This window comes from Hemitrygon akajei, chromosome 5 (genome assembly GCF_048418815.1).
Source record: "Hemitrygon akajei chromosome 5, sHemAka1.3, whole genome shotgun sequence".
In the NCBI taxonomy this organism is placed as follows: Eukaryota; Metazoa; Chordata; class Chondrichthyes; order Myliobatiformes; family Dasyatidae; genus Hemitrygon; species Hemitrygon akajei.
In genome coordinates, this window is record NC_133128.1 from 140190199 (window position 1) to 140217864 (window position 27666).

The 27666-nt window shown below is 43.7% G+C and overlaps 1 protein-coding gene across 1 annotated transcript in view; it reads right to left on the reverse strand.

Moving 5' to 3' along the window:
• Window positions 1-27666, reverse strand: part of kiaa2012 (KIAA2012 ortholog) — a 53367-nt gene extending 25701 nt beyond the window's left edge. Inside the window, exons 1-11 of the mRNA XM_073046659.1 lie at window positions 27428-27666; window positions 25528-25797; window positions 19717-19870; window positions 16523-16735; window positions 16160-16350; window positions 15315-15483; window positions 11741-11883; window positions 8923-9106; window positions 7810-8040; window positions 6018-6191; window positions 4427-4555 (exon numbers count right to left, since the gene is read on the reverse strand). Of these exons, the coding sequence (XP_072902760.1) occupies window positions 4427-4555; window positions 6018-6191; window positions 7810-8040; window positions 8923-9106; window positions 11741-11883; window positions 15315-15483; window positions 16160-16350; window positions 16523-16735; window positions 19717-19870; window positions 25528-25797; window positions 27428-27514 (1945 nt within the window). The 5' untranslated portion in view covers window positions 27515-27666. The remainder of the gene's footprint in view (window positions 1-4426; window positions 4556-6017; window positions 6192-7809; window positions 8041-8922; window positions 9107-11740; window positions 11884-15314; window positions 15484-16159; window positions 16351-16522; window positions 16736-19716; window positions 19871-25527; window positions 25798-27427) is intronic.

The following is a 27666-nucleotide window of genomic DNA, read 5'->3' on the forward strand; positions in this document are numbered from 1 at the left end:
TTGGTTTGTCACCAAACGGTAACCAAAGCTCTGCAGATGTATCGTTGAAAGTGTCCTGACTGGTTGTATCATTGTCAGATACAGCAATTCAAATGCAAAGGAACATAAAAAGCTGCAGAGACTGGTAGACTCAACACCATACATCACAGGCACATCCCTCCCAACCATCGGTAGTACCTACAGGAGGCATTGCCTCAGGAAGACAATCTCTATCAAAGATCCCCACTATCCTGACCATGCCATCTTCTCACAGCTTCCATCTGGCAGGAGGAACAGAATCCTGAAGCCCCAGGTTCAAAACAGCTGCTTCCCTTCAGCCATTCAGTTCTTGAATCAACCAGCAAAACCATACTCACTACTGCTTAGCAATACTATAAGCATTTTGATCACTTTGCACTAAGATTGACTTTTTTATCTAACTGTATTCTTTCTTGTAAAAATTATGCACATATATGATGCTATGTAGAAAGGATGTTTCCTTTGTTGGGGGCATCCAGAACTAGAGGGCACAGCCTCAAAATTGAGGGGTGACCATTTAGAACAGAGTTAAGGAAGCATTTTTTTAGCCAGAGAATAGTAAATCTGTGGAATGCTCTGCCACAGACTGCAGTCCATGCATATATTTAAGGCGGAAGTTGATAAGTTTCCTGATTGGTCAGGACATCAAAGGATATGGCGAGAAGGCAGGTGTATGGGGTTGAGTGGGATCCAGGATCAGTCATGATGGAATGGCGGAGCAGACTTGATGGGCTGAATGGCCTAATTCAATGGTCTTATGTGCCTATGAAGCTGTTGCAATTCAGTTTTTCATTGCACCTGTGCATACATGTACTTGTAAATAAATTCAACTTGGAGAGTCAAGAGTCAATGCTCAGCTGTCAATGACCCGTCACCAATATCTGGTCTAAATGACAGAGGAAGTGCATAGAGGTTTTGGGAGAGCAGGAGGGTGAATGAGGGGGTGAGGAGAGGGAATGATGTACAGGGAGTGACAGAGATGGAGAGAAGGGGTGGGGAAAAGAGTAGAAGTGGGATGGACAAAAGTGGTAGGAGAAGGGGCAGAGGAATGGGATGGTTAGTAAGAGAGAGCGGTAAACAAAGAGTAGTTGAGCTAGGAGTCTGAGCTAAGAGACAGAAGATTGATGATGGGTTGAGGGAGCAGATGCCAGGGGCGATGGTGATCTACTATCACCAGTCTCAGCGATCTACACTAAACGTGTTCGTGCTCACATACTGCTGATTTACTTTAATCATCTGGTCAAAGTTATGTAAACCATCTCATTTGGACTTGAATTTTATGCTGCTGCCATACTTCAGGGAGCGCGAAGCGCAGAAACAAATATCACTGTGATGATTGTACGCTCTAGTATCAATTGTTTGGTGACAATAAAGCATAATGAGTACATTATTATATGACTTTTCAATTCATAACCACATTTTTAAAGGTCAGTAAGCTCCCCTGTATGAGGTGGGATGAAAATACGACTGGCAGAAAATGTTGCAAGCATTCAGCAGGTCAGGTAACATTTGTTGAAAGGGAAGCGTCAATATTTCAGGTCAAGGACTTCATCAGAACTGGAAAATTGAGTTTTAAGCGACAGAGATGGGGAGGGGTGAAGAGGGTATATCCGTGATAGGATGCAGGCCAATGTTGTCATGGTAAGAATTACTTTAGACCAGGGGTTCATGGACCCCTTGCTTAATGGTATTGATCCATGCCATTAAGAAGGTTGGGAACCCCTGCTTTAGACACTGGCATCTCGAGGTGAAAGAGGAGTAAATTCAAACTGAAATACCCAGCAACATCTGCACTTAGATTAAAATAAAAGATGCTTTTCTGAAATTGCTACATACAATACTGAGTGCCCAGAGCTAAGATTGCATTGGGCATCACTGTTCAAATTAAGGAAGTCAGAGACCGAGTGAGATGGAGAATTAAAGAGACAGGAGATTGAATGTTCAGAATTGTCCATGAGGTATTCTGCAAATTGCTTTTGACTTCCCTTAATCAGAGGAGACCAGGGCCTGAGAATCAAGTATAGGTGATTAAATTTTGAGGTAATGCAGGTGTATTGCTGCTTCACCTGGATGTAGTATCTGGGAACCCAAATTCTGAGAGAAATAGATAGAGGGAAAAAAGTGTTACACCCCCTTTATTGTCTGTGAAGAAGAATGGTTGGTAGAGATGGAAGAACAAATTGGGGGGGGGGGGGAGTGGAAAGTAAGGTTCCTTTGCAATGCTGAACGGGAATGGAGAATGTCTGATGATGGAATTCCTTTTGAAGGTGGGGGAATTTACAGAGACTGTCCCGTTGAATGTGTAGGCTGGTGGGGAGCATTGGTAGGAACCCAGACTTAATCTAGCGGAGAGGGGGAGGTGGGTGAGTGCAGATGTGCAGAAAATGAAGGTTGACAGTCTTTTTGACGGCGTACGACGAGGAGGCACGACTAAAGTAAAAGGAAGGTGCCTCAGACGCACTGATGAGGGACGGCTTACCTTCAGAACAGTCGCAATGCAAGCAGAACCAGAAGAATGAATGGAGTTCTTTCTAGAAGCAAAATGGGAAGGCGAGTAATCAAGATAGCTGTAGCAGTGCTGGCTGGTGGACGTATATGGATATCAGTCCCAACAGAGAGGTAGAGATGACAAGAAGGGGAAGAGTTCAAAGTGGGCCCTGTGAAAGTTGACAACGTACAGTAATTTGCAGCACAGGTAATGATCTTTTGACTTGTACTAATGCAGGAAACAGCACTGATACAGTCATCAAGGTAATGGAACTATTGCTGAGGGAGTGGGCCTGAAGAGGACCGAACAAAGATCTCTTCACATATCCAACACCAATATGGGCTTGGCTCCAACTCAGGTGGGCTCCTGGGCTTGGGGAAAATTAACAGAGAAGCTGTTTAATATGGGAATGAATTCAACCAGGCGAATGAGGGTGGTGGTGAAAAGGAACAGGTTGGGCTCTGTCCAAGGAATGAATCAAAGACCCCCAGACCAGAAATGGTGAAAAGTATCAGAGATGACATGGGTGTAAGGAATTGGGCAAAAGGGAGAAAGAATAGAGTCAGGGTGTGAAGAAATACACTCTGTGGGGAGGAATTAAAGGATCCATCAGGTTAGTCCTGCTTGGGAATCTAGGGGAGGAGAAAGTATCAGGTTTTCCAGAGCAAGGGAATCAAGAGGCTAGAGATGTGGTGGGAAAATCTCTGAGAAAATAAAGTCAGTGACTAAATGGGAGATGATGTGCTGATTTTTAGCAGTGGGGCCGTGGTCCAGAGAGAAGTATGATAAGGTACCCGAGAGCTGATACCACTACTCCATTCCCAAGTAACAGCAGGATAGGTCCGTATGAAGCAGAGTGCTGCAAGTTCAGAGTGGAGAAGCACAAACTAAAGGCAATGGAACAACTGAGTTGGCCACTGTCACAGTGGCAGTAGATGTGGAGACAGTAAAGCACCACAAAGAGGTAGCATGCAGATCAGGGGTTGTGGAAATGGCAGAATGGGAGAAAGACTCGTCAACAGAAAGACTCAACATTATGAAGGGAGTGAAATTCATTGAGGTGGGGGGCGAAGCTGAGGCATCCACTGAGGACCGGTTATTTGGAATCATTGCGGGGAATATTAGAAGGAATTATGATAGAATGGGAAGTGGTTGTTTTGAGGCACAGAATTGATGAGGGTAGAGGAGTAAGCTCCAGGAGCATATTAGAATTCAGCAGCAGTTGAAATTTGGGATCTTTGAAGTATCAGAATTCAATTGAATAGTATGAACATAATTGATTGGGGCATCAAAGTTTTAAAATGAATTGTCTTATGTGCATAAATGGGTTGGTAGACTCCATAATAGCAAACATATGGACCGTGGGTGGGGGTGAGTTGAAATAGTCCATGATGGGTATAGCACAATGGGCTATGGAAGGAGTTCAAACGAGATATTTAAATCTACCAAGGAGAACAGATAAACTTATTTACTATTGTCACTTGTACCAAGGTACAGTGAAAGACTGACTTGTATACCATCCATACAGATCATTGTGTTACAACAGTGCTTTGAGGGGAAAATAATAACAGAATAAAGTGTTACAGAGAAAGTGCAGTGCAGGCAGACAATAAGGTGCAAAGGTCATGGCAAGGTAGACAGTGAGGTCAGGAGTCTACTTTATCCTACAAGGGAACTGTCAAATGGTGTCACAGCAGAGTGAGCAGATTGTCTTAAGATCACATCTGAAAAGTGACATCCCAACAGTGAAATGTGTGCGTAGCTGCTCCCATCCTGTGGTAATGTGAGTAAAGCTGTAACTGGACCACATGGAATGAGGGGCAAGTAGGTCCCTTCACATCTCCTTCCACAAGGCAAGGACTCAAAAAGCACAGAGAGCGACCAACATTTCCACACCTCTGCTCCGTGGGAGTGACTCACCTTTCGCATGAGAGGAGCTGCTCAGGAACTTGCCAGCTGGACCTCGAACTGAGTCTAGCATGGAGAGTCGAACAATGTCACCATCAGGAGCCATAATAAGGCTACCCATCGAAATATCTTTGTGAACCTCTGGAGAAAGAAAGAGAAAATGAATCTCTCGCTACCTTTTAGTAACCAGTGCAAAAGGACAGCACCACATCCGGCATTCAAGGCATATCAAGATCAAAATGACATTGGAGTCCCACACCATAGTCACTTTTAACATCAAAATACAACTGGACTGTTTCACTAACACACAGTGCTAGGCAGGACATCAGCAGACGTTACTATAGGACATTAATAAATTAAATGAGTGGGGAGAAAACTGTAACAATTATCGCTTACACAGATATCAAGCTCTTGGGACCTACAGAAGATTTCCTTGGGCAGAGAAACCCAATTCTGAGCAGATAGACTCAGAATTTTTTTTAAAAAAAGCTTAAAATACTAATGGATTTCTTTTTCTTTTACTGAAAAAGGGTTGAAATACAAATGGGGGGAAGTAACATCAAATTTCCAAAGCTCTGGTTAGACACAACGGGCAGTGGGAACCTGAAACACTGTTAAAACTATTGCCGAGGATGCAAGCCGTTGGGGGAGGTTAAAACTGGGATGGATAAAGTTTCATTGGCCAAGAGCATTGAACAATGTTGAAAGGAAATTGGTGAACAAGCAAATGGTTGGAATAATATGAGAGCCTGCACACTCTCCTGCTCCAGCGTTTTACCCCTTCTTATATTAATGCATAGAAGTGTAGGGAAGTGTATGGTCATCAGTTTGACAGGAAGAATAAAGGTGCAGACTATTTCCTAAACAGGGAGCAAATTCAGAAATGGTGCAAAGGGACTTGGGAGTCTTCATGCAGGATTCCCTAAAGGTTAACTTGCAGCTGTGGTTGGTGAGGAAGGCAAATGCAATGTTAGCATTCATTTCAAGAGGACTACAATGTGAAAGCAAGGATGTAATGCTGAGGCTTTGGTCAGACTGCAGTTGGCGTATTGTGAGCAGTTTTGGGTCCCTTTTGTAAAGAAAGGATGTACTGACATTAGAAAGGGGACAGAAGGCTCAGAGAAATTATCCTGAGAATGAAAGGGTTAATGTTTGAGGAGCTTTTGATGGTTCTGGGCCAGTACTCACTGGTGTTTGGAAGAATAAAGTGAGATCTCATTGAAACATACCAAATATTGAAAGGGCCAGACAGAGTGAACGTGGAGAGGATGTTTCCTACAGCTGGGGAGTCTAGGGCCAGAGGTCACAGCCGCAGAATGCAAGGTCAACCCTTTAGAACAGAGATAAGGAGGAATTTCTTCAGCCAGAGGGTGTTGAACCTGTGGAATTCATTGTCACGGACGGCTGCAGAGGCCAAGTCATTGGGTATATTTAGAGCAGAGATTGATAGGGTCTTGATTATTAAGGGAATCGAAGATTAGGGGGAGAAGGCAGGAGAATGGGACCGAGAGGGATAATCAATCACCCGTGATGGAATGGTGGAGCAGACTCAGTGGGCCGTATAGCCTAAACTGCTCCATTGTCTTTTGGTGTCTAGCCTTACCCCTCAGTTTCCCCGGCACGGTGCCTCGAACAATCCCTGCAGCGGAAGTCTTAGTTCGGTGGGCTTTGCGCCTGAAGCATGCCATGCTGCTTTGCTTTCCTGGACCTGCTGTGCCTTGAATTGGAGGCAGCATCTGGAGGACTGGACCTTCTTTCAGGCTCCGAACAACATTCTCTAGGTGGGAGGAGAAGGAGATTATGAAAGGCAGCCTTCACAGTACAAGCAGAAAGCAGACCATAAATTATCACAAGCTGAAAATGTTGAGGGATAGATCAGAAACGTATCCAGCTTTCTCATTTTCCACACCATGCAATTTTAATCTGAGCGTCCAAGCTATGAGGACAGTAATTACACGTGATACCTCTGAAACAGAAGATTGCTTCTTAGAGATAGTCAGGGATAGGTTACTGCCCGAAGCAGGGTAGGCTAAAGGACCCCAATGTAATAGATATAAATCTATCATCAAGCTCCACTCTATGGAAGGGAGGGTCTTCATGTAGAGCTCCACACTGGGGCAGACTGAGGCTCCTCACAGAACTCCACAGTGGGGCAGGCTGAGGCTCCTCACAGAACTCCACAGTGGGGCAGGCTGAGGCTCCTCACTGAACTCCACACTGGGGCAGACTGAGGCTCCTCACAGAACTCCACACTGGGACAGACTGAGGCTCCTCACAGAACTCCACAGTGGGGCAGACTGAGGCTCCTCACAGAACTCCACAGTGGGGCAGACTGAGGCTCCTCACAGAACTCCACAGTGGGGCAGACTGAGGCTCCTCACAGAACTCCACAGTGGGACAGACTGAGGCTCCTCACAGAACTCCACAGTGGGGCAGACTGAGGCTCCTCACAGAACTCCACACTGGGACAGACTGAGGCTCCTCACAGAGCTCCACACTGGGACAGACTGAGGCTCCTCACAGAACTCCACACTGGGACAGACAGAGACTCCTCACAGAACTCCACACTGGGACAGACTGAGGCTCCTCACAGAACTCCACACTGGGACAGACTGAGGCTCCTCACAGAACTCCACAGTGGGGCAGACTGAGGCTCCTCACAGAACTCCACACTGGGACAGACTGAGGCTCCTCACAGAACTCCACAGTGGGGCAGACTGAGGCTCCTCACAGAACTCCGCACTGGGACAGACTGAGGCTCCTCACAGAACTCCACAGTGGGGCAGACTGAGGCTCCACACAGAACTCCACACTGGGACAGACTGAGACTCCTCACAGATCTCCACAGTGGGGCAGACTGAGGCTCCTCACAGAACTCCACAGTGGGGCATACTGAGGCTCCTCACAGAACTCCACACTGGGACAGACTGAGACTCCTCACAGAACTCCACACTGGGACAGACAGAGACTCCTCACAGAACTCCACACTGGGACAGACAGAGACTCCTCACAGAACTCCATAGTGGGGCAGACTGAGGCTCCTCACAGAACTCCACAGTGGGGCGGACTGAGGCTCCTCACAGAACTCCACAGTGGGGCAGATTGAGGCTCCTCACAGAACTCCACAGTGGGGCGGACTGAGGCTCCTCACAGAACTCCACACTGGGACAGACTGAGACTCCTCACAGAACTCCACACTGGGACAGACAGAGACTCCTCACAGAACTCCACAGTGGGACAGACTGAGGCTCCTCACAGGACTCCACACTGGGACAGACTGAGGCTCCTCACAGAACTCCACACTGGGACAGACTGAGGCTCCTCACAGAGTGCCATCCTGGACAGGAAACATCTCCACACAGAGCTCCACACTTGCAAATCATTAAATCTCTCACCTTCCAGCAGATCATCATTTTCCTTTGTCTTTTTCTCCAGAAACCCAACTGTCCTTTCCTCAGTCTTGCTTGGGCTGGATATCTGTGGTAAAAATCCAGTCTCTCGCCCATCCAGGCCAGACCTCGTCTCTGTGCCAATGGGACACTTCGCATAGAGCTGATCCTCCTCATCCACCCTTTCCACTTTGGGAAGTCCTTCACTAATAGAACACTGTAGGTTTTCTTCCTTTTCTTAAAGGCAATATGGCATAAAGAGAAACATATTGAAACCAGAGTGCAAAGGACACTATTCAGCTTGTCACAAGTTTGTCATTGCTACCTGGAGCCCCACGCTCCCTGTTCTTTCCTAATATCCGTCTGTGTTCTGGGAGAGGGGAAATATTGGGAGGTTGAGTTGCCATGGAGTTAGAGTTGATGTCAGGACAGAGAGTAGGACAGAGAGCTACAGGAAGCAGGAGTTAAGATGGGGATAAAAGGCAAAACAAAAACTCCAGTGAATTTGAGTCTCAGTTGGGGCAAAGTTTGGGAATGGGAATAGGAAAAGGATTTGGAATTGGACAGGAGATTTGATGTGTGGAATTGGGAATGGGTCATTGATGGGCTAGAGAATGGGATGGGTGGAATCCTTGAGATAAAGCAGAAGGTTTTGTTGTGGGGGAGTTTTGATGGTAGTAATTAGGATGTGGGTTGGCTTGGAATGGGGCAGTGGTTTTGATTAGGAGCTTGGGGTGGAGGCATTGATGTGGATGTGATGATAGTGGCTGAGATAGGGAATGGATTGTAATAGGGTGAGTGGCTTGGATAGGATAGGTGGTGGTTAAAATGAAAAGGTTAAGATGATAATGTGGTGTTGACAAAGGGGAATTTTTTTCATTCAGAGAGCAGTAGGGATTTAAAACTTACTGCCTGAAAGGGAGGCAGAGGCTGAAATACATATTGCATCTAAAAAGTACTTTATGTATACTAGAAATCATGACTTGCCAAGATTACCAACACACAGAGGTGAACATTGGCCGGGGATTTGGATGGGCGGGGGTCTGGTGGTTGGGTGACCAATAAAATGGAGTTTGCAGTTACGGTTGAAATCTCTTACATCCTGGAGACATCCTCTACCTGTCACCTCACCAGAGACATCTCCAGCATGCTGATTTTGAGAAGCATCGTCCATCAGTGGGGGCAGCAATAACTGATGCTCATGTTGCACTGCCTCTGGTTTTGTTCTGGCCCCTCGCTGCCTAGCGCGCCAAGCAGCAGCAACAGGACGTCTCCTCTTCACCGGCAGTCTCAGCGGCTCTGGCTAGAACACATCAGGAAAACATATTGATTAAAGGCACAGGAAGATGAATAGACCCACACATGCAATCTGTGAACTGACTAACACATGCACCCCAAAGAGACCAATGCACCACCTCAACAGGACAAGACAACGTGCTAACACATACAGTCCAAAAGAACTACACAGATACCATAACAAAACACACATGGGCAAAAGGATAATGTACCAATGCAAAGCCACTTTATGCTTACACTCCACACCTCATACCGACACTGACAGAGTCACTGTCCTATTGCGTTTTCATATACCCTGCAGACACTTAGAAGAGCTCCTCTTACCAAGAATCCCTTTGTCATTTTATCAATTTCTGTTGGAGTCATCTTTTGTACAGATACTCCTGCACCTAGCGTCACTTTCTGTTCATATTATCAGTCCACGTAGAAGCGAATCTCAGAACCTCAATCAGTACATTGCGTTTTATGGATTACTTCTATATTTATATTTATTGTGGTTTTTATACTTGCATTTTTTATGCTGCATAGGATCTGGAGTATCAATCACTTTGTTCGCTTTTACACTCATTACTGAGGAGTGACAACAAACAGTCTTGAATCTTGAATGTAATCCAACACACACACTCAATCAGCACACCCTACAACATACATCTGTTAGGGTTTTGACAAGCACCTCTGCTCCATCTGCCAAAAGCAGAATTTTCCACTGGCCATTCATTTTAATTCCTGTCCCCGTTCCCATTCTGACATATCTGTCCATGGCCTCCTCTTCTGTCGTGATGAGGCCGTTCTCAGGGTGGAGGAGCAAAACCTCATTTTCTTTCTACGTAGCCTCCAACTGATGGCATGAACATTGATTTCTCCTTCTGGTAATATTTTTCCTTCCCTTTACCTTTTCCTCTATTGCCCACCCTGGCCTCTTACATTTTCTCCTCACCTGCCTATCACCTCTACCTGGTGCCCCTCTTTCCCTTTCTCTCTATCCAATCAGATTCCTCCTTCTCCAGCCCTTTATCTTGCTCAGCCACCTGGCTTCACCTATCAACTTCTAACCAGCCCTCCATCCTGCCCCCAACTTCTTATTCTGGTATCTCCCCCTTCCTTTTCAGTCCTGAAGAAGGGTCTCAGCCCAAAACAGTGACTGTTTATTCATTTCCATAGATGCTGTCTGACCTGCTGAGTTCCTCCAGCATTTTGTGTGTGTTGCTCTGAATTTCCATCATCTGCAGAATCTCTTGTGTTTATGACTAACGAACTGTATGTACTCTGTCAAGGCCCCTCCCCAAAAGGCTTCAACTGACAGGTCCCTTCAACACTCCACCACAAACTCTTGTAGTCCATTTGCACAAGAAATCAGCTGGCCAATGCGTGAACTCCTTCAATCACATGTACTTTTGACAGGCCAGCATATGAGTTTACATGCACTTCTTCAGGCTTGTGGATAAAGTGTGCTGATAGACTGTAGAAGCCTATGTTGGCCTGTCATTGGAATGTACATCTTGGCGAGTTAATGGAGTGCTGGAACTTACTTAATAAAGGAGTCTGTAGATTGGCCAAGTGTGTACCTTCTCCTGTGGATGCTATGTAAATACTGGTGCATTGAGAGAATGCCAACACGATTCCTGTCTTTTTTCAGTAGGTCAGCTCCTGCCCTTCTTCAACAGGACTAACTCACAGATTCCTTCATTAAACAATCTCCGGTTCTCCATTAACAGTTGCACACTCCCACAACAGGCCAACATAATCTTCAACGATTCTTTAAAACAGTCTATCAACAGTCCCAAAGCTGATGATCCATCCACAGGGCAAAGAACATATCTGATCAACAGACCAACTCACACCCTCTGACAACAGCTCAGCTTTCACACTCTTGCAATATCCATCATTCATCAAGTTACATTAACATATTTTCTCAACAGATTAACGTACTCCTACGCATTATGCATCCACAGATCTACACATACACTCTGTCAATGTGCTTCAGCACACACACCCCCTTAAATGAACAACAGACAGTCTTTCAACAAGGTGACACATACATTCTGTTAACTGGCCTCTGTTAGCAGTGAAATACAAGCAGATGGTCACAGTGACATACGGTAATATAACTAGAGCACCAGGTATGTAGCACGTTGCAGGAGAGGTTTTAAACATAACACATGAATAGATCTGAAGGACTCACACCTTTCTATCCCGTATCTCTCGTGTGTCTGTTTCTTGTCCTTAGTATTTACAGGGAATAGGAAGTTAAATAGACCCTATCTGGTTCTGTAAGACATGTGTTTGTTCAAGTGCCAACTCCTGTACATGGTTATAGTACAAGTGGTGAAAAGGAACCATTAACTTGTATCTGGCAATATTATGTTTCATGTTTACTCCAGGATTAGAGGGAAGGGTTCACTTGCAGAATGGTGTTGTGTGGATTGAAAGTCACTAACTTTGAGTCCTGCAACAAGGCTGAAGCTATTAGAATGATTCCTGAGAAAAGCTAACACTTGCTCACACACTTTCTACATGAACCAGCTGTTGTGGGGCAAGAACCAATTTATCTTGAGACTCTTGATCAAAAAAGGATTACCAAAGATTGGGATATTGTGAATGGGTCACAAGAAATTCATAGTTGATCTGAAAGACATCCTACCTCTCCATTATTTCCTTCTTCAACGAGACACACTCCTGCTTCAGTGTCTAATGAGATGGGCGGAAGCTGCAATCGTCCAGTCTTGAAGTCACCAGACTCCACTGGCTGTCCTGAACCACAATGATCACTGGGTCGGCTTTTCACTAGGACAAAAAGGGAAGTGATTTCAAATCTCAGAGGAGATCTCAGATCACTGTAGATACAGGAGCACAGGACACTGCGGATGAGGAGGGGAGAAGTGAATGTAACTGTAGAGGGAGAGTTTATTGTAAATATGAAGGAACTGGGCTTTGTACGTGTGACAAGGCAACAGTGTACAGTAAAACTCATGAGAAATTCAGGATCAACCCTGGAGATGGTGACCTAATGTACACCCTGCTTTCCTTCTTACGACCATTGGTAACTTCAGATTTGCTAAATATGAAATGATCGGATGGGATTAGACAAGACAATGGGATTTAGCAAGACAATGCTAAACAGTCCCAGGAGAGGAGATTAGTCTGGACATTTACCAAAGTCATGTTCTGGACCTCAGTCTTCCACTGCGTACATTTCCCCTTGTAGTATATTTGCGGTTCAGTATCTTAAAGGATTGAGTAGTCTCATGGTATGATCTTTGTCAGATTAATTTGTAGAGAATTGACTGATTTCAATTAGATGTTTTGTTGATGTTCATTTGCCACATTATGTTGCAGCTGAAGATCCCATGGTCACGGTTGCAGCTTAAAACAGCAGGACGGTCAGAAAGAGTGAAGTTAACTGACAGCAATGTTTCCTAGGTAGAGCAGAGAGGATACACCACAACTAGGTGGGTGGATTACACCAGTGTAAAAGGTGGGAAAGCTGCAAATTCCCTGCGTGGAAAAGAAGGAAGAACTTGGCCGGGAGACACCTGGTCTCGGAATGCCCAATCAAAATGGCCCCATCCAATAATTCAAATCAAGTTTAAGTTCATTCTCATATGAGCCAGTACAATGAAAAACTTACTTGCAGCAACGTCTCAAACATATGCAGTAGGTTTGGATAACACACAGAATATAAATATATAAATCAAACAAGACAAGTGAAGGAAAAAGTAAGTATTACAGGGCAAGGCCTGATGCACTCAGGTGCAAGTCCTAGCAGTAACCAAGTCCCAACAAAGACAGGAACACAATCTGCCTTGGATGCAAGGGAGCATGGAAACAGATACAGTACAGTATGAGTACAGCTGGGAAACAATATTTCTGGTGGAATCAGATTATTAGAAATGCCTAGTACAACTTTGTTTGAGACTGAGCAAAATATGTGTTGGATACCAGTGCAGGTAGATCTACCTACCAAGCTGTGTTGGGTTGCTGTTGGAGAAACAGTCCAACTCTACCAAAACCAAAGGTCATAACATCCACCAGCAGTCACAGGCTCAAATTCAATAATGGACTTAAATACGATGTAGAACTGTACGTAGTGATGGAGTTGACAAGTCTTACTAACGTGTGATAAGTTTAATATTTGCTGTTTAGGTAAAAGCCTGATACAACATATTTATAGGTACATCACATGTTGTCATTGAGACAATTATGTTAAGGTAACAGTTATAATATAAGATAAAGTCATAAATATAAGGTCTATTTGGAGAAATGATTCAATTGAAATACCAGAGACTTAAGTGGATACTACTGAGTAGTTACAGCTTGTGAATGAAGAGTTTTAGAATAACCTTGGTTAAATTGACCAGTATGTATAGGTATATCTGCATATATAATAAATTAAATAACTTGTATGGCTTCTTTTATTAAGAGGTAGTAACTTAGTGAATGAGGGTTAGTGTACTTTTAAGAACTGAATATTACTGAGTATAAGACTTTTTATATATTTTTGCACTAGCCACTGCTGTTACCTGGGAGATGGTTGCTTCTAAAAGGGCTTTACCTGGGAACTCTCCTTTATTATCTGCTTTATTAAGTAGCAACCACAAAGAGCTGCAAATACTCCACCCCTACCTGCCCACATTAGTGTACCCCAGTCACACTCCATGGTGAAGCAATCTCACTGACCCTACACTAGAACATCTGGATGACAAAGGAATCTATGTCTGACTCCTATTTATTGACTCTAGCTTCACCTTCGACACCATGATTCCAAACAAGCTCATCTCCAAACTTGGATCTAGGCCTCTGCACCCTACCCTCTCCTCTGCAATTGGATCCTTGATATCCTGACTAACAGACCATAATCAGTAAATATCGGCAACAACACCTCCCACATGGTTATCCTCAACACCGTTCACGCAAGGCTGCTTTCTCGGCCTCTCACTATAATCTACATACTCACGGCTGTGTGGCCAAAATTGGCTCTGTGTTTGCAGATGACACCACCATTGTGGGTCAGACCTCAATCAATGCCATAGCAAAGTGCAGTCAGGAGCCTAGCAGTGTGATGTCAATGTCAGCAAAATAAAGGAGCTGATCATCAGCTTTAGGAGTCACAAACACAAGAGATTCTGCAGATGCTGGACATCCAGAGCAACACACTCAAAATGCTGCAGGGACTCAGCAGGTCAGGCAGCATCTATGGAGGAGAATAAACAGTTGACCTTTCATCAAGACAGGAAATGAAGGGGGCAGAAGTGGGGAAGGTGGTGGGGTGGGGAAGGAGTACAAACTGGCAGGTGAAAGATGAATCCAGGTGAGGGGGAAGATGGGTGGGAGGGGAAAGGGGATGAAATAAGAAGCTGGGAGGTGATAGGTGGAAGAGGTAAAGGACTGAAGAAGGAGGAATATGATAGGAGAGGACTGTGGACCATGGGAGAAAGGGAAGGACGTGGTTCAGAGAGAGAGGTGATGGGCACATGAGAAGAGAAGGGGTGAGAGGGGAATCTGAATGGGAAATGGAAGAAGAGAGAACGGGGAAGAACTTTAGGAAGCAGGGTGGTGGACATGTGTGTTTGCATCAATGGTGCAGAGGTGGAGATTGCTGAGAACTTCAACTTCCTAGGTGTAAATATATCAACAATTTACACTGTTCCAAATATGTGGATACTACAGCCAAGAAAACAGACCAATGCCTCTATTTCTAAAAAGCCAAGGAAATTCAGCGTGTCCCCGATGACATTTTTTACCGATATTCTATAGAAAGCATTCTATATGGATGCATCACAGACTGGAATGGCACCTTCTCTGCCCAAGACCACAGAGCTGTGGACACATGCAAACCTGCTCTCCATCCATTGACTCTGTATATACCCCCACCTGCTGCAGGAAAGTAATTTAACTAATCGAGGACCCCTTCTACCCTGATCATTTTCTCTTCTCCCCTCTCTCATTGGGGAGAAGATACAATCGTTTGTAAGTATATACCACCAGGCCCAAGGATAGTCTCTGTCCTGTTGTTATCAGACTTTTGAATGGCCCTTTCACACTGAAAAGCTTAACTCTTGATCTCCTAATCTCCCTCATTCTGGCCCATCCATTTTATTTACCTGTCTGCACTGAACTTTGTCTGTCGATGCAACTTTTCCCATTCTGCTTTCTGTTTCTCTTTTCACTACCACAGTGTAATTATGCACAGGGTGATCTGTCTGAACGACACTTACCGCATAAGCCTCTTCTCGACCCAGCCATTGTCCCCCCATAATAAGTCATATTGGATTTCTGACTGAAGAGCTGAGAGGAATCGATCACTGGCCGACCCAGAATGCCGCACCTTTGCCCGTGACCCTTCCCATTGACTTCCTGGTCTTTGATCAGGGGACTACACGGAGGCTACAGGAGAAGAGGAGATCAGCATGAGGTCAAATCACACCGAGCTGGAGAGGGAGCGGGCAAAGGGAATGTGCTGGATTGTAAGCCAGCTGGGAAAGATAGAACCCAGAGGGAAGGGAATGCAAAGAGTCAGGTTTCTTACATTCTCTGCCTGGTTTAGATTTGTTTCCTCACCTTTAAAGAGTTATAGAGTCATGGAAACAAGTTCACACCCATTACACTATCCCCATTTTGTTCTCCCCAAAGTGCTATGGACTCCTTTCAGATTTTACCACTCACCTATGCACAGGGGGCAATTTACAGTGGCCAATTAATGTACTGCCCCACACAGTCAAACAGACACCATATAAAGTCAATGCTTGCCACCAGGCAGTGCCACCTGACTATGCTACTTGGTGATAATCTGACATTGGGATTACTGACGTCACAGGGAATACATTTAGGGAACGGGGCTGGCCTGAAAATAAATGGACATACCAGAGGGGGAACACAGGAATTACATGTGGACCATTTGATGAGTACAATAACAGAAACAATCAGATCTAGGGATATCAGTTGTCCAAGTGAGGCAGCAGAGGGGTATAAGAGAGGCAATAAGATGCAAAATGGGTGGAAGAGGTTCAACAGAGGAGATGCCCTCTGCAAACATCTATCTGATCTCTTGGGTGCATTGTACCTGTTCAGGTTCTCCTTTATCCAGTTCCTGGTTATTGGGTGGCAGAGCAATCAGAAGGTAAATATTAGATTCTTGCAATGCCGTGCACTCCACTTCATTCTCCATCTGCAACTGCCTTGCACTCTCTCCCGATCTGCAGCTGTCAGGCTCCAACCCTCCTTCTTTAACATGGGAGATGGGGCAAGGTTCACCTTGATGAGAAAATACAACACTTAGCTTTACTCGAAAGTTGTCCCTTTTTAAATTCCTGCAGATTCCGAAAGCCGATGCGGGACATTCGCTGGAGTGACGTACTCACATCTGCAGAGGGCAACATGACTAAAGACACAGACCAGCTCAAGCATAGCGACAAGGTTTCATTACCTGCATGAAGACTTTGCTCTTCCACATTCTCCTCCTCCTCCTCCTCCTCTTCTTCCTCTTCCAAAGGTGGGCAGTTCTGATAGTGGGGAGAAAAGGGAAGGCAGGGCAGAAACTGATATGGTCTAGGCACCTCAGAAAGGTCGCATTTAGTCTGATGGAGAAGGAGTGAGTTTATGGAAATTCCTCTGAAGAAGCTCAGGTCCTGGATACAACCTGTGGAGATAGGAGACATTTCTACTGAAACAGGAGCAATAAAACTGAAAATATCATGTTCAGCACATATTAACCAATCCAACACCCTCTTCATTACACACAGAGAAAGCATACCCCATCCAGCTCCACACCATTGCACCACACTGAATTCAACTCACTGTTCCCTATTCAGCTGTCCATTGTTAAACATAGACAAACTGAACCATGCCAACTTAACACTACAACACATATGGACTTGACATCAAATACAAGTACTTGGTCCTTAAGCACAGTGCCACTGTACCCCATCCAGTTCCTGACAAGGATACCATAACATATCCGACTTCCCACACTGTGCTCACTCCATCCATATTCCATTACAAACAGGGACTTAGCTCCCCAGAATTATACGCAGAGGAAATGTATCTCAACCGTTTCATACAGAGACACTGGTGGCGTAGTGGCATCAGCGCTGGACTTGGGGGGGAGAGGTATCTCAACCATTTCAATCCGGCCAGCTCCCTTGCATGCTTTCCATCCGTGCCTGGGTTGAGCATTGAGCTAGCAACTCAACCTCATAAAAAAAACCTGGAGAGGGATGGGCTCCACCAGGTTCCAGATGCCCAAGACACGCCGTACAATGAGCAATCACCAAAAAGATCGGTGCAAAAAAAAAGCTTGTCATGACGGCGCCCCGATGACTCCACTAGGAGCTTAGGGCGCGCACACACACACACACACACACTCTCACACACACACACACACACACACACACACACACACACACACACACACACACACTCTCACACACACACACACACACACACACACACACGCACACACACACACACACGCACGCACGCACACACTCACACACACACACACACACTCACACACGCACGCACGCACGCACGCACGCACGCACGCACTCACACACACACACACACACTCGCACGCACGCACACACACACATACACACACACACACACACACACACACACACACACACACACACACACACACACACACACACACACACACACACACACACACACACACACACACGCTGTACCCCATCAAAGCCCCCTTCATTATACACACAGATACCATGTCCAATCAACCCTGCAACCTGAAACACAGAAACACAAAACCCCATCCAACTTCCCAGCATTGTATAAAGAAACCAGATAACCTATGTATCTCCTGTCACTGTAACACAAACAGTTCTTTGACCTGAAACAGATGAATGAAGGAGAAGGATATATATATATAATTTTGATGAAAATGTGGCCGGGTCAGTAAGTTTGCAGATGACACAAAGACTGGAGGTGTAATGCATTATATTGATGATTGCCAAAGGGTACGACAGAATATAGATCATTCCAGATATGAGTGAAGAGGTGGTAGATGGAGTTTAATCCAGGCCAGTGTGAGCTGATGCACTTTGGGAGGTCCAACATAAAGGCAGAGTACACAGTCAATGGCAGGGTTCCTGACAGTGTTGATGAACAGAGGGAACCTGGGATCACCACCCTCCAAGTCACTCACCATCCTGACCTGGAAACAGATCACCGTTCCTTCATTGTCGCTGGGTCAAAATCATGTAATTCCCTCCCTAACAGCACCGAGGGTGTACCTACACCTCAGGGACTGCAGCAGTTCAAGAAGGCAGCTTATCACCACCTTCTCAAGGGTGACTAGGAAGGGACAATAAATGCCGGCTTAGCTGGTGATGCCCACGTCCAGTAAATGAATACATTTTTTAAGAAGTCCATAGCTCTCTGAAAGCAGCAGCTCAGTTTGATAGGGTGGTAAAGGAGACAAATGGCATGTTTGCTTTCATTAGTCAAGGCATTGTTCAAGAGCCAGGATGTTAAATTACAACTTTATAAAACTCTGTTTAGGCCACATTTAGAGTATTGCATTAAATTATAGTCACTTCATTATAGGAATGATGTGGAGGCTATGGAGCATGTGCAGAGGAGGTTTACCAGCAAACATGTTATGAGGAGAGGGGAGGTTGGGGCTGCCTTCTCTACAATGGCAGAGGCTGAGTGGAGATTCGATAAAATTTTGCAAGGCACGGATAGACAGCCAGTATCTTTCTCTCAGGAATGAAATGTCTAGTACCAGAGGGCATGTAATTAAGGAGAAGGGGAGAAAGTGCAAAGGAGATGTGTGAGGCAAGTTTATTTTTTTAAACAGAGAGAGCTGGTGGCCAGGCAGATAGCACAGGAATATTTGAAAGACTCTTTGACAGGCACATAAATATGCAGAGAAAGGAAGGATTGTGCAAGGAAGAGGGGTGAGATTAATTAGAAGCTGTTGGTTTAATTAATTCAGCACAACATTGTGGGCCAAAGGGTCTGTCCTGTGCTGTACAATTCTATATTCTATGCACTCTAACCAACTTTCCACCATCATATACAGAGAAGCTGCATCCTACCAACTCCTCACCATAGCAGACACTCGGCACCTCATCCTTTCACAATATTTTCCTATTGCTACTGAAGTTTTCATTTCTTTTATCAGCTTATGATGTCTGTGGAGATACTGCTCTTTCTACTTTTGCTCCATTGAAAGGTAGACAAGGATTGCTGGCCCCATGCACTTCAAGATAGAACGCACTTTCTGCACATTTCTGCCCTGCTGTGGGAGTTGCCAGTGAGGATAAAAAGGACTGTAACATACTTCCACAGTAGAAACAACAACAATTAATTAAATGAATTATGCTTTGCACTATTTATGGTCAGGCTACACACCAGTGGGACCAGCACTATACTAACTGGAGTGCGTCCTGACAGCCCACTAAACATGTCTTCTGCGTCAGCAGCAGTCTAAACTTCAAATGAGAAGAGAGATCTACCCAAGACTATGAGAAGGATTAGAAACCACCTCTTGGGGGGGGGGGGTTATTGCTCTGACTTTCATCCATTATGCAAAATGGTTGACCTCCTTTGCTAGTTCTCTGATTCCACAAGTGCAGAGGGCAGCAGACTCACCTGAGCCTTGCATCCGGTGCAGGAGGCTGGGATCACAGCTCTCGGTCAGACAGGTGAGGTACCTCTTTGCTGAGTAACCAGGACGGATCTTGCGGTTCTTGTGCCCAAAGAGGAAGTATAGATAGGGTTCCATTTGGTTTGGATGTGAACCCTTCTAGTAGAAAAAAAAACATTAATTCCTTTAGCCAAACTGTTCACAGAGGGTACAGTTAGAGGTTTGTTTGTGGAGGGTGTGTGATCTTGGATCACATTAAAAAAATCCTTATATTAACCCTACTGACAATAGACAATAGACAATAGGTGCAGAAGTAGACCATTCAGCCCTTCGAGCCTGCACCACCATTTTGAGATCATGGCTGATCATCTACTATCAATACCCGGTTCCTGCCTTGTCCCCATATCCCTTGATTCCCCTATCCATAAGATACCTATCTAGCTCCTTCTTGAAAGCATCCAGAGAATTGGCCTCCACTGCCTTCCGAGGCAGTGCATTCCAGACCCCCACAACTCTCTGGGAGAAGAAGTTTTTCCTTAACTCTGTCCTAAATGACCTACCCCTTATTCTCAAACCATGCCCTCTGGTACTGGACTCTCCCAGCATCTGGAACATATTTCCTGCCTCTATCTTGTCCAATCCCTTAATAATCATATGTTGCAATGAGATCCCCTCTCAATCTCCTTAATTCCAGCGTGTACAAGCCCAGTCTCTCTAACCTCTCTGCGTAAGACAGTCCAGACATCCCAGGAATTAACCTTGTGAATCTACGCTGCCATTCCTCTACAGCCAGGATGTCCTTCCTTAACCCTGGAGACCAAAACTGTACACAATACTCCAGGTGTGGTCTCACCAGGGCCCTGTACAAATGCAAGAGGATTTCCTTGCTCTTGTACTCAATTCCCTTTGTAATGATGGCCAACATTCCATTAGCCTTCTTCACTGCCTGCTGCACTTGCTCATTCACCTTCAGTGACTGATGAACAAGGACTCTTAGATCTCTTTGTATTTCTCCCTTACCTAACTTTACACCGTTCAGATAATAATCTGCCTTCCTGTTCTTACTCCCAAAGTGGATAACCTCACACTTATTCACATTAAACGTCATCTGCCAAGTATCTGCCCACTCACCCAGCCTATCCAAGTCACCCTGAATTCTCCTAACATCCTCATCACATGTCACAATGCCACCCAGCTTAGTATCATCAGCAAACTTGCTAGGATTAAAATCAATGGATATTTATCAAATAGTCTTACCCTAGAAAGGGGCACGAGACAGGGTTGTGCATGGTCACCGCTACTCTTCGCATTATATCTGGAACCATTAGCTCAATACATCAGACAAAATGAAGATATCAGGGGAATTACTATTAAAGGGACAGAGCATAAATTGGCTTGTTACGCGGATGACATTTTGATCTATCTAGGGCAACCAACATACTCTTTACCTAAATTGATGCAATCCTTTGAGCAATATGGTCAATTATCAGGATACAAGATCAACGTAGATTAAAAACCCAATTACTTTCATATTACTATAGCCCACCAAGAGAAATTGAAAGTAGATATCCCTGGGCATGGCAAACAGAGTCTTTCAAATATTTGGGCATCATTATGCCAAAAGATTTGGCAAAATTATCAGAATGTAATTATCAGTCTTTATATAAAAAAAATTAAGGAAGATATGGCAAGATAGAACCTGATTCCTTTTTTCAGTCTCAGTTCAAGGATTGAGTCTATTAAAATGAATATACTGCCCAGACTGTTATATCTCTTTCAGACCCTACCAATAGAGATTAATCAATTCAATGAATGGAACAAGATGTTATCAAGGTATATTTGGCAAGGTAAAAGGCCTAGAGTTCATCTCAAAACTTTGCAATTAGCAAAGGAAAAGGGGGGATGGGGCCTACCTTCTCTTAGAGATTATTATTTTGCAGCACAGTTGAGAGCTGTGATATGTTGGTGTAACCCATCATATGATGCTCAATGGAAAAATATTGAGGAGCGGGTACTTCCCATCCCCATACAAGCAATTTTGGCTGATAACAACCTGCAAAGGTACATAAATACTATTGATAACCCATGGGTGAAATTGACTCTTAAAATATGGAGAACTACTATAAAAGAATATAATCTAGAGGGAGATATTGCAATTCTTAAATGGTGTGCATATGACTCGGATTTTACACCAAATAAATTGGATGCTAGATTTAAGGATTGGACAGCTAAAGGAATAACAGTTCTTTGCAACATAATGAAAGAAGGAACACTGTTCAGTTTTGAAATGCTTAAAGAGAAACACTTATTAGAAAAACAAGATTTTTATTGGTATTTACAGATGCAACAACATGTTAATAAGATGCTTAAAAATGTAACCAAGGCAAGTACTATTGGAGTATAAAAGTATAAAATTTAACTATGAAGTCAGTTATTTGCTATGCATGTACTCAATTTAGTAGAATGAAATCTTAGGAATGTAGAGGTAGCTAAAGAGCTAAAGAAATGTAGATTAGAACATTGCTCAGTTCTGAGTTTCCTATTTGCTATGCATGTACCCAATTTGGTAGGAGACTGCAGTCTTAAGATGACAATGGTGTGTTAATGAGAGGTAGCTAAAGAGCTAAAGAAGTGTAGATTAGAACATTGCTCAGTTCTGAGTTTATTATTTGCTATGCACAATGTACGTGCAGCACGTGTAAAATGCAACTAGAGATTGCTATAAAAGCTGCAGTGTCCGAGGATCGGTGGGCAATCAGCGACTAGCTCAATGACTGTCTCAGCTTTGATTTGCAAATTAAAGTTTAACCCTTCTTGAAGAATCTTCTGCGTCTCCTGGTCATTTGTGAGGCACGAAAAACCACGACAGTACATGCTTGATAGAGCTATTTAGAAAAGCATATAATTCAGATAACGGTAGAGGAATCATTTCAAGCATGTATAAGGGGTTGTCAAATCTTAAAACACATTCGACTTCATACATTAAAACAAAATGGGAGAAGGAAGGAGGGATAATTATATCTGAGGAAGAATGGACAATAATATGGAGGTATCAATGGAAGTGTACCAGTTCACAGAAATGGAGGGAGTTTGGATGGAAAAACTTGGTAAGATATCTTATTACACCCTCTCAGAAATCCCATTATGATTTCTCCCTGTTTGCTGGAGAAATTGTGGAAATCAAAATGCAAATCATTATCATATTTTTTGAGACTGCCCTGTTATCAAAGACTATTGGAGGGGGATACACAATGCCCTACAAGACATCTTAAAATATGAAATACCCTTAGAGAGTAAGACCATATATTTTGGATATATACCTCAAGAATGGTTGAAAAGAGATAAATATTTAATGAATTTACTGTTGGTGGCTGGTAAAAAGACTCTTACTAGGAAATGGTTATCACAGGAGAGCCGAACTTTAAATGCATGGATGGAAATTACAATGGACATTTACAAAATGGAGAAGATAACAGCATCTGTTAATCATAAGCTGGAACAATTTGATTCATACTGGGAAAAATGGTTTAACTACATAATGCCTCGTAGGCCTGATTTTATTCTCACAAATCAATGAATATGTTGTAAAAAAAGATCACTCCCTACTTGTACATAGTTTTTTTCCTTTTGCTTGCTTTTTCTTTCCACTCTTTTCTATAAGTGTATACCTCAGATAAATACTATGTGGAGATTTGTGACATATATGATTATATGATATATATGTACAATGTCTGAAATACATCTTATGGAAATGTTTGTTTGATGATGAACTTCAATAAAAAATATAAATTACCAAAAAAAATACTTATATTAGGAAAATAAAAGTACCAAGAGGTCCAAACTGTTTTCCCTTCCTAATAACCAACTCTACGTCCCCAGGCTCATAATATACCTTTCAGTTCCACCTATCCACCTCATCATTTCTGTTAATCCTAATCGGGTGATGGGTAGGGTACACAAGAGCTTTGGGCTAAAAGGTGAAGAAGTTCATAGGGAGACAGCGGGGAGCAGCTTTAGATGGGAAGGTGGGGAAGAGCAGGGGAGGCTGGTGGTAAGGTCTGAATTCATATCTTCTAAAGTACTGTACTTTCCCAATCCACTGTAGCCAATTCACATCTCACAGCTAAATGATTCACTTTTAGATTTAAGATCATGGTTTGGCATTCAATGGCCTTTCAATCTTAATTTAAAACTATATCCAATTCTGATCATCCTTCTCTTAGGGTCCCTTAACAACCAATAATCCTTTCCCACTCTACCATATTAGATAGAAAATATTCTGGATCCAAGTTAGATCCGCACATATTCATCTGGAAAAGCATCTTTTATACACTCCGCAAATTTCTCCTTCACACTTACTGCTGGGCTTGGCCTCTTCGTAGATTAAAGTCCCACTTGATTACTGCATACCCTTGTAAGTTTCTTTCATGCCGTGCCATATATTACCACTACTCAGAATGGGCCTACTGACAAATCCCACTGATATTTCTTAGTTGACTTAGATTGTTTCTTTTCCTTATTTTTTATGAACTTAGATTTTTTTCCCCTTTACTCCCTTCATGTGTTGGTTTTTTATAAGGGCCACCCCTCTTGTTTTTTGTTTTAATGAGGGCCACCACTCTTGCTTTGGTATTTAGCCAATCTGTTCTAAAAGTATCCTGGATTATATAACTCTCAACCTTAATCACTTTGCAACCTTGCATCCTCCCATTGGATAGCTACTTACATATAAATACCATTTATATTTACTTGTCCCTTTAGTTCCACCATCTTGTTATAAAAGCTGCCTACATTCAACATTCTCTTATTTACAGTCTTTCCCCACTCAGTCTAATAGGAGACAAGCTGTGAAGTTGGTATGGTCTGCCCCCTTCTTGACAGACTATGGTTGTCATTATCCATTTTACCACCCTACACTATCTGTCTGACATAAAGTCACTCAGCAAGGAAACAGGCCCTTTGTACCAACTCATCAATGCCAACAAAGATGCCCGCCTAAGCTAGTCCTCTTTGGCTTCTTTTGACTGATATCCCTCCATGTTTCTGTCCAACTGACTTTTAAATGGTGTTATGGCATCTGCCTCAACCTCTTCATCTGGCAGCTTGTTCTATATACACAGCATTCTGTGCATGGAAAAAGTTGCTTGTCAGGTTCTTATTAAATCTTTCCTCTCACACCTTAAAACTTTGCCCTCTAGTTCTAGATTCCCCAATCCTAGAAAAAGGACTGTGTGAATTCATCCTGTCTATGCCTCTCATGATCTTATACACCTCGAGAACGTCGCCCATCAGACTCCTACTGTCCAAGGAACGGGGCCTTAGCCTGCCCACCCTCTCTCTATAACTTAGTCCCTCAAGGCCTGCCAAGATCATTGTAAATCTTTTTTCTACTTTTTCCAGATTAACAGCCTCTTCCCTACAGTAGGGTGTCCAAAACTAAATATTGATACTCCACTGTCTTGCACAACGGCAACAAGATATTCCAACTTTATCAGCACCCTGACTGATGAAGGCCAGCATGCCAAAGGCCTCTTTACCACCCTGTCTACCCATGCTGCCAATTTCAGGGAACTTGGTTCTTGTGCTCCTAGGTGCCTCTGATCTACAAAGCCCCCCAGGCCCCTCTCCTACCCTGGTCTGATTTCTGAAAAGGCAGCGGCTTCATTTTCCTGATTTAGACTATACTTGGCATTAGATCATTGATATGGAATGTGAAAAGTAGCGGACCCAACACTGATCCCTGTGGTACACCATTAGTCAGTGGCAGCCAACCAGAAAGGGTCCCCCTTAATCCCATTCTTTGCCTTCTGTCATACCACCTCTCTCCGTCCATATGCAAGGACAGCGCTGGCCAGATCACTTAGAGTGCAGAGCTGTAGCCGAGCTGTTTGCCTCCATTTTGCTCCACACTGCCGTTGCCATGCTCGCAAAGCCAAGTCCTCGGAGTAGAGCACCAGGGCTCCTCTTCGTGTGCTGAACGTTCTGGGAACTGCTGGATTGTGGTGATCCTGGACAAAGTCATTGGAATGGTATGACTTGAGGGAGATACAATCAGTATTTCTCCAAGACCTCCAGTTAAAATAATCCTAGAACAGGCAAACAAGTGTAAACATTGGAATGCAGATCTGGGATAACAGAGTGTCCACTTGGAGCTGATATACTGATTAGAGACTGGGCATTAAAATGACCAACTCATTCATTAAAATGTCATTCAGCACAAAGGAGGTCTTTCAGCTATCTACTTGACTTATTTACATTTCCAAAAAAAAGACTTCATAATCAAAATGTTTATATACATAAGTGTGTGTGTGTGTATAATATATATGTGTATATATACAACACACATACACGTAAAGGAAGAAACAGTCCAATAGGTAAACTAATACAGTCATGCTTGATACATTCACAGGTGTAAACAATTTTTTTAAAAAGGAACAAATAAACAAACATATCACCATGTGACCCCTGTGGTGATGCCCCATTCGTTATTTGATGGACTTCCCCACCCGAGTCTGCCCCTCCACCTGGGGTAGCAGAAGGAACCCAGATTGTGGTCCTTCCTCACAAAGCCTTAGAGCTGGCTACACTGAGCTTCAGTGGCCTGGGATAGATCAGCAGATCAAACAGCTTGCCGTGCACTGTTCAGGATGCCAGCACATCCAGAAGAAAGGTGGCTGGAGCTATCAGAACCACTTTCTGCGGTCCCAGAGTCAACTCCTACAACCACCACGGAGGAGGACCCAGAACCTGCAATTGCTTCACAGCCACAAATCTCAGCTGCCAAGGAGAGTGACCATCTTGTCAGGAAAGATGTTATTCCACAGAAGTAAAAAATCCTCCATGGTGATTAAATCTTTAAACCTGAATGGGACAATTTAAGATTTACTATGTTGTGGATGTGTATATAGTAGTTGTATTGTATAGCACACTGTGTACTGTATACATGTGTATGTATGTGTATATATAACTAGGGAGCATTTCATTACATATCTGAGTTGAGTTGCATTCTATATTGAGTTGGAATTTGCAGCTAAGCAGGGTAGAGTGCTGTGTATTTAATATTTCAGTAATATTTGAGTAATATGGTAAATATATTGTTTGATTAAGCATTCTTTGTTTACATAATGCTTGCAGATTATATGTAAAAGTACGTGAATGGCATACGTCATCATGCCACCATGTCATAAGCGCACATCTTGCTAAAAGTAAAAATGAGTTTACACATATCACTTAGGCTCCCTTGTTTTTTTACCATTAGTTTTATATTTTTGATTTATAAAACATTACAGGGATCATCCTGCTTGTGAAATAATTTTATCTTTTTTTGTTAATGAATGACAACTGGCTCTCAGATGATGAACAGTATCATAACCTTAATACCTATTTCCGGTCCATTGAAGTTTAGGTTTACGGGAGATGGTGATACCACAGTATTAGATGGTGGTATTACTGGAGGCCCATCTTGGCCCACACCTTTCAAGATTAGTGTCTGGGAGTGGGGGGGAGACTGAGTTTTTATGGGTTTCTCATGCAACTGCACAAAGCATTCACTAATGCAAGTCTGACTCTCCCTCATCTCTGCCCCGAACTGCAGGGAAATTGTGGCCTGTTTCTCCAGATGCCATCTTGCCTCCTGGCCATTGTCAATGACTTTATAGCAGAAAGCCAACAGATACCCAACCCATTGCACAGTGAGATCCCACTCGCTCACCTTACCTGCGTTTCAAAATAAACATCCAGGCGTTTGTGCTCCCTGTTCACCAGCTCTCCATAGCCTCGGCTCAATAAGGACAAATTCCACATCCTGCTTCCACTCCCAATCTTCTTGTCTCCTCTCCAGATTGGCTGATTTTCACTCTGTAAATCCCCTTAGAATGAGCAGAGGTACCAGAATCCTGCTGGAGTACAATCCCAGCTGATCCAGAGCCCTGGTGGATCAGTATCCCATCAGATCT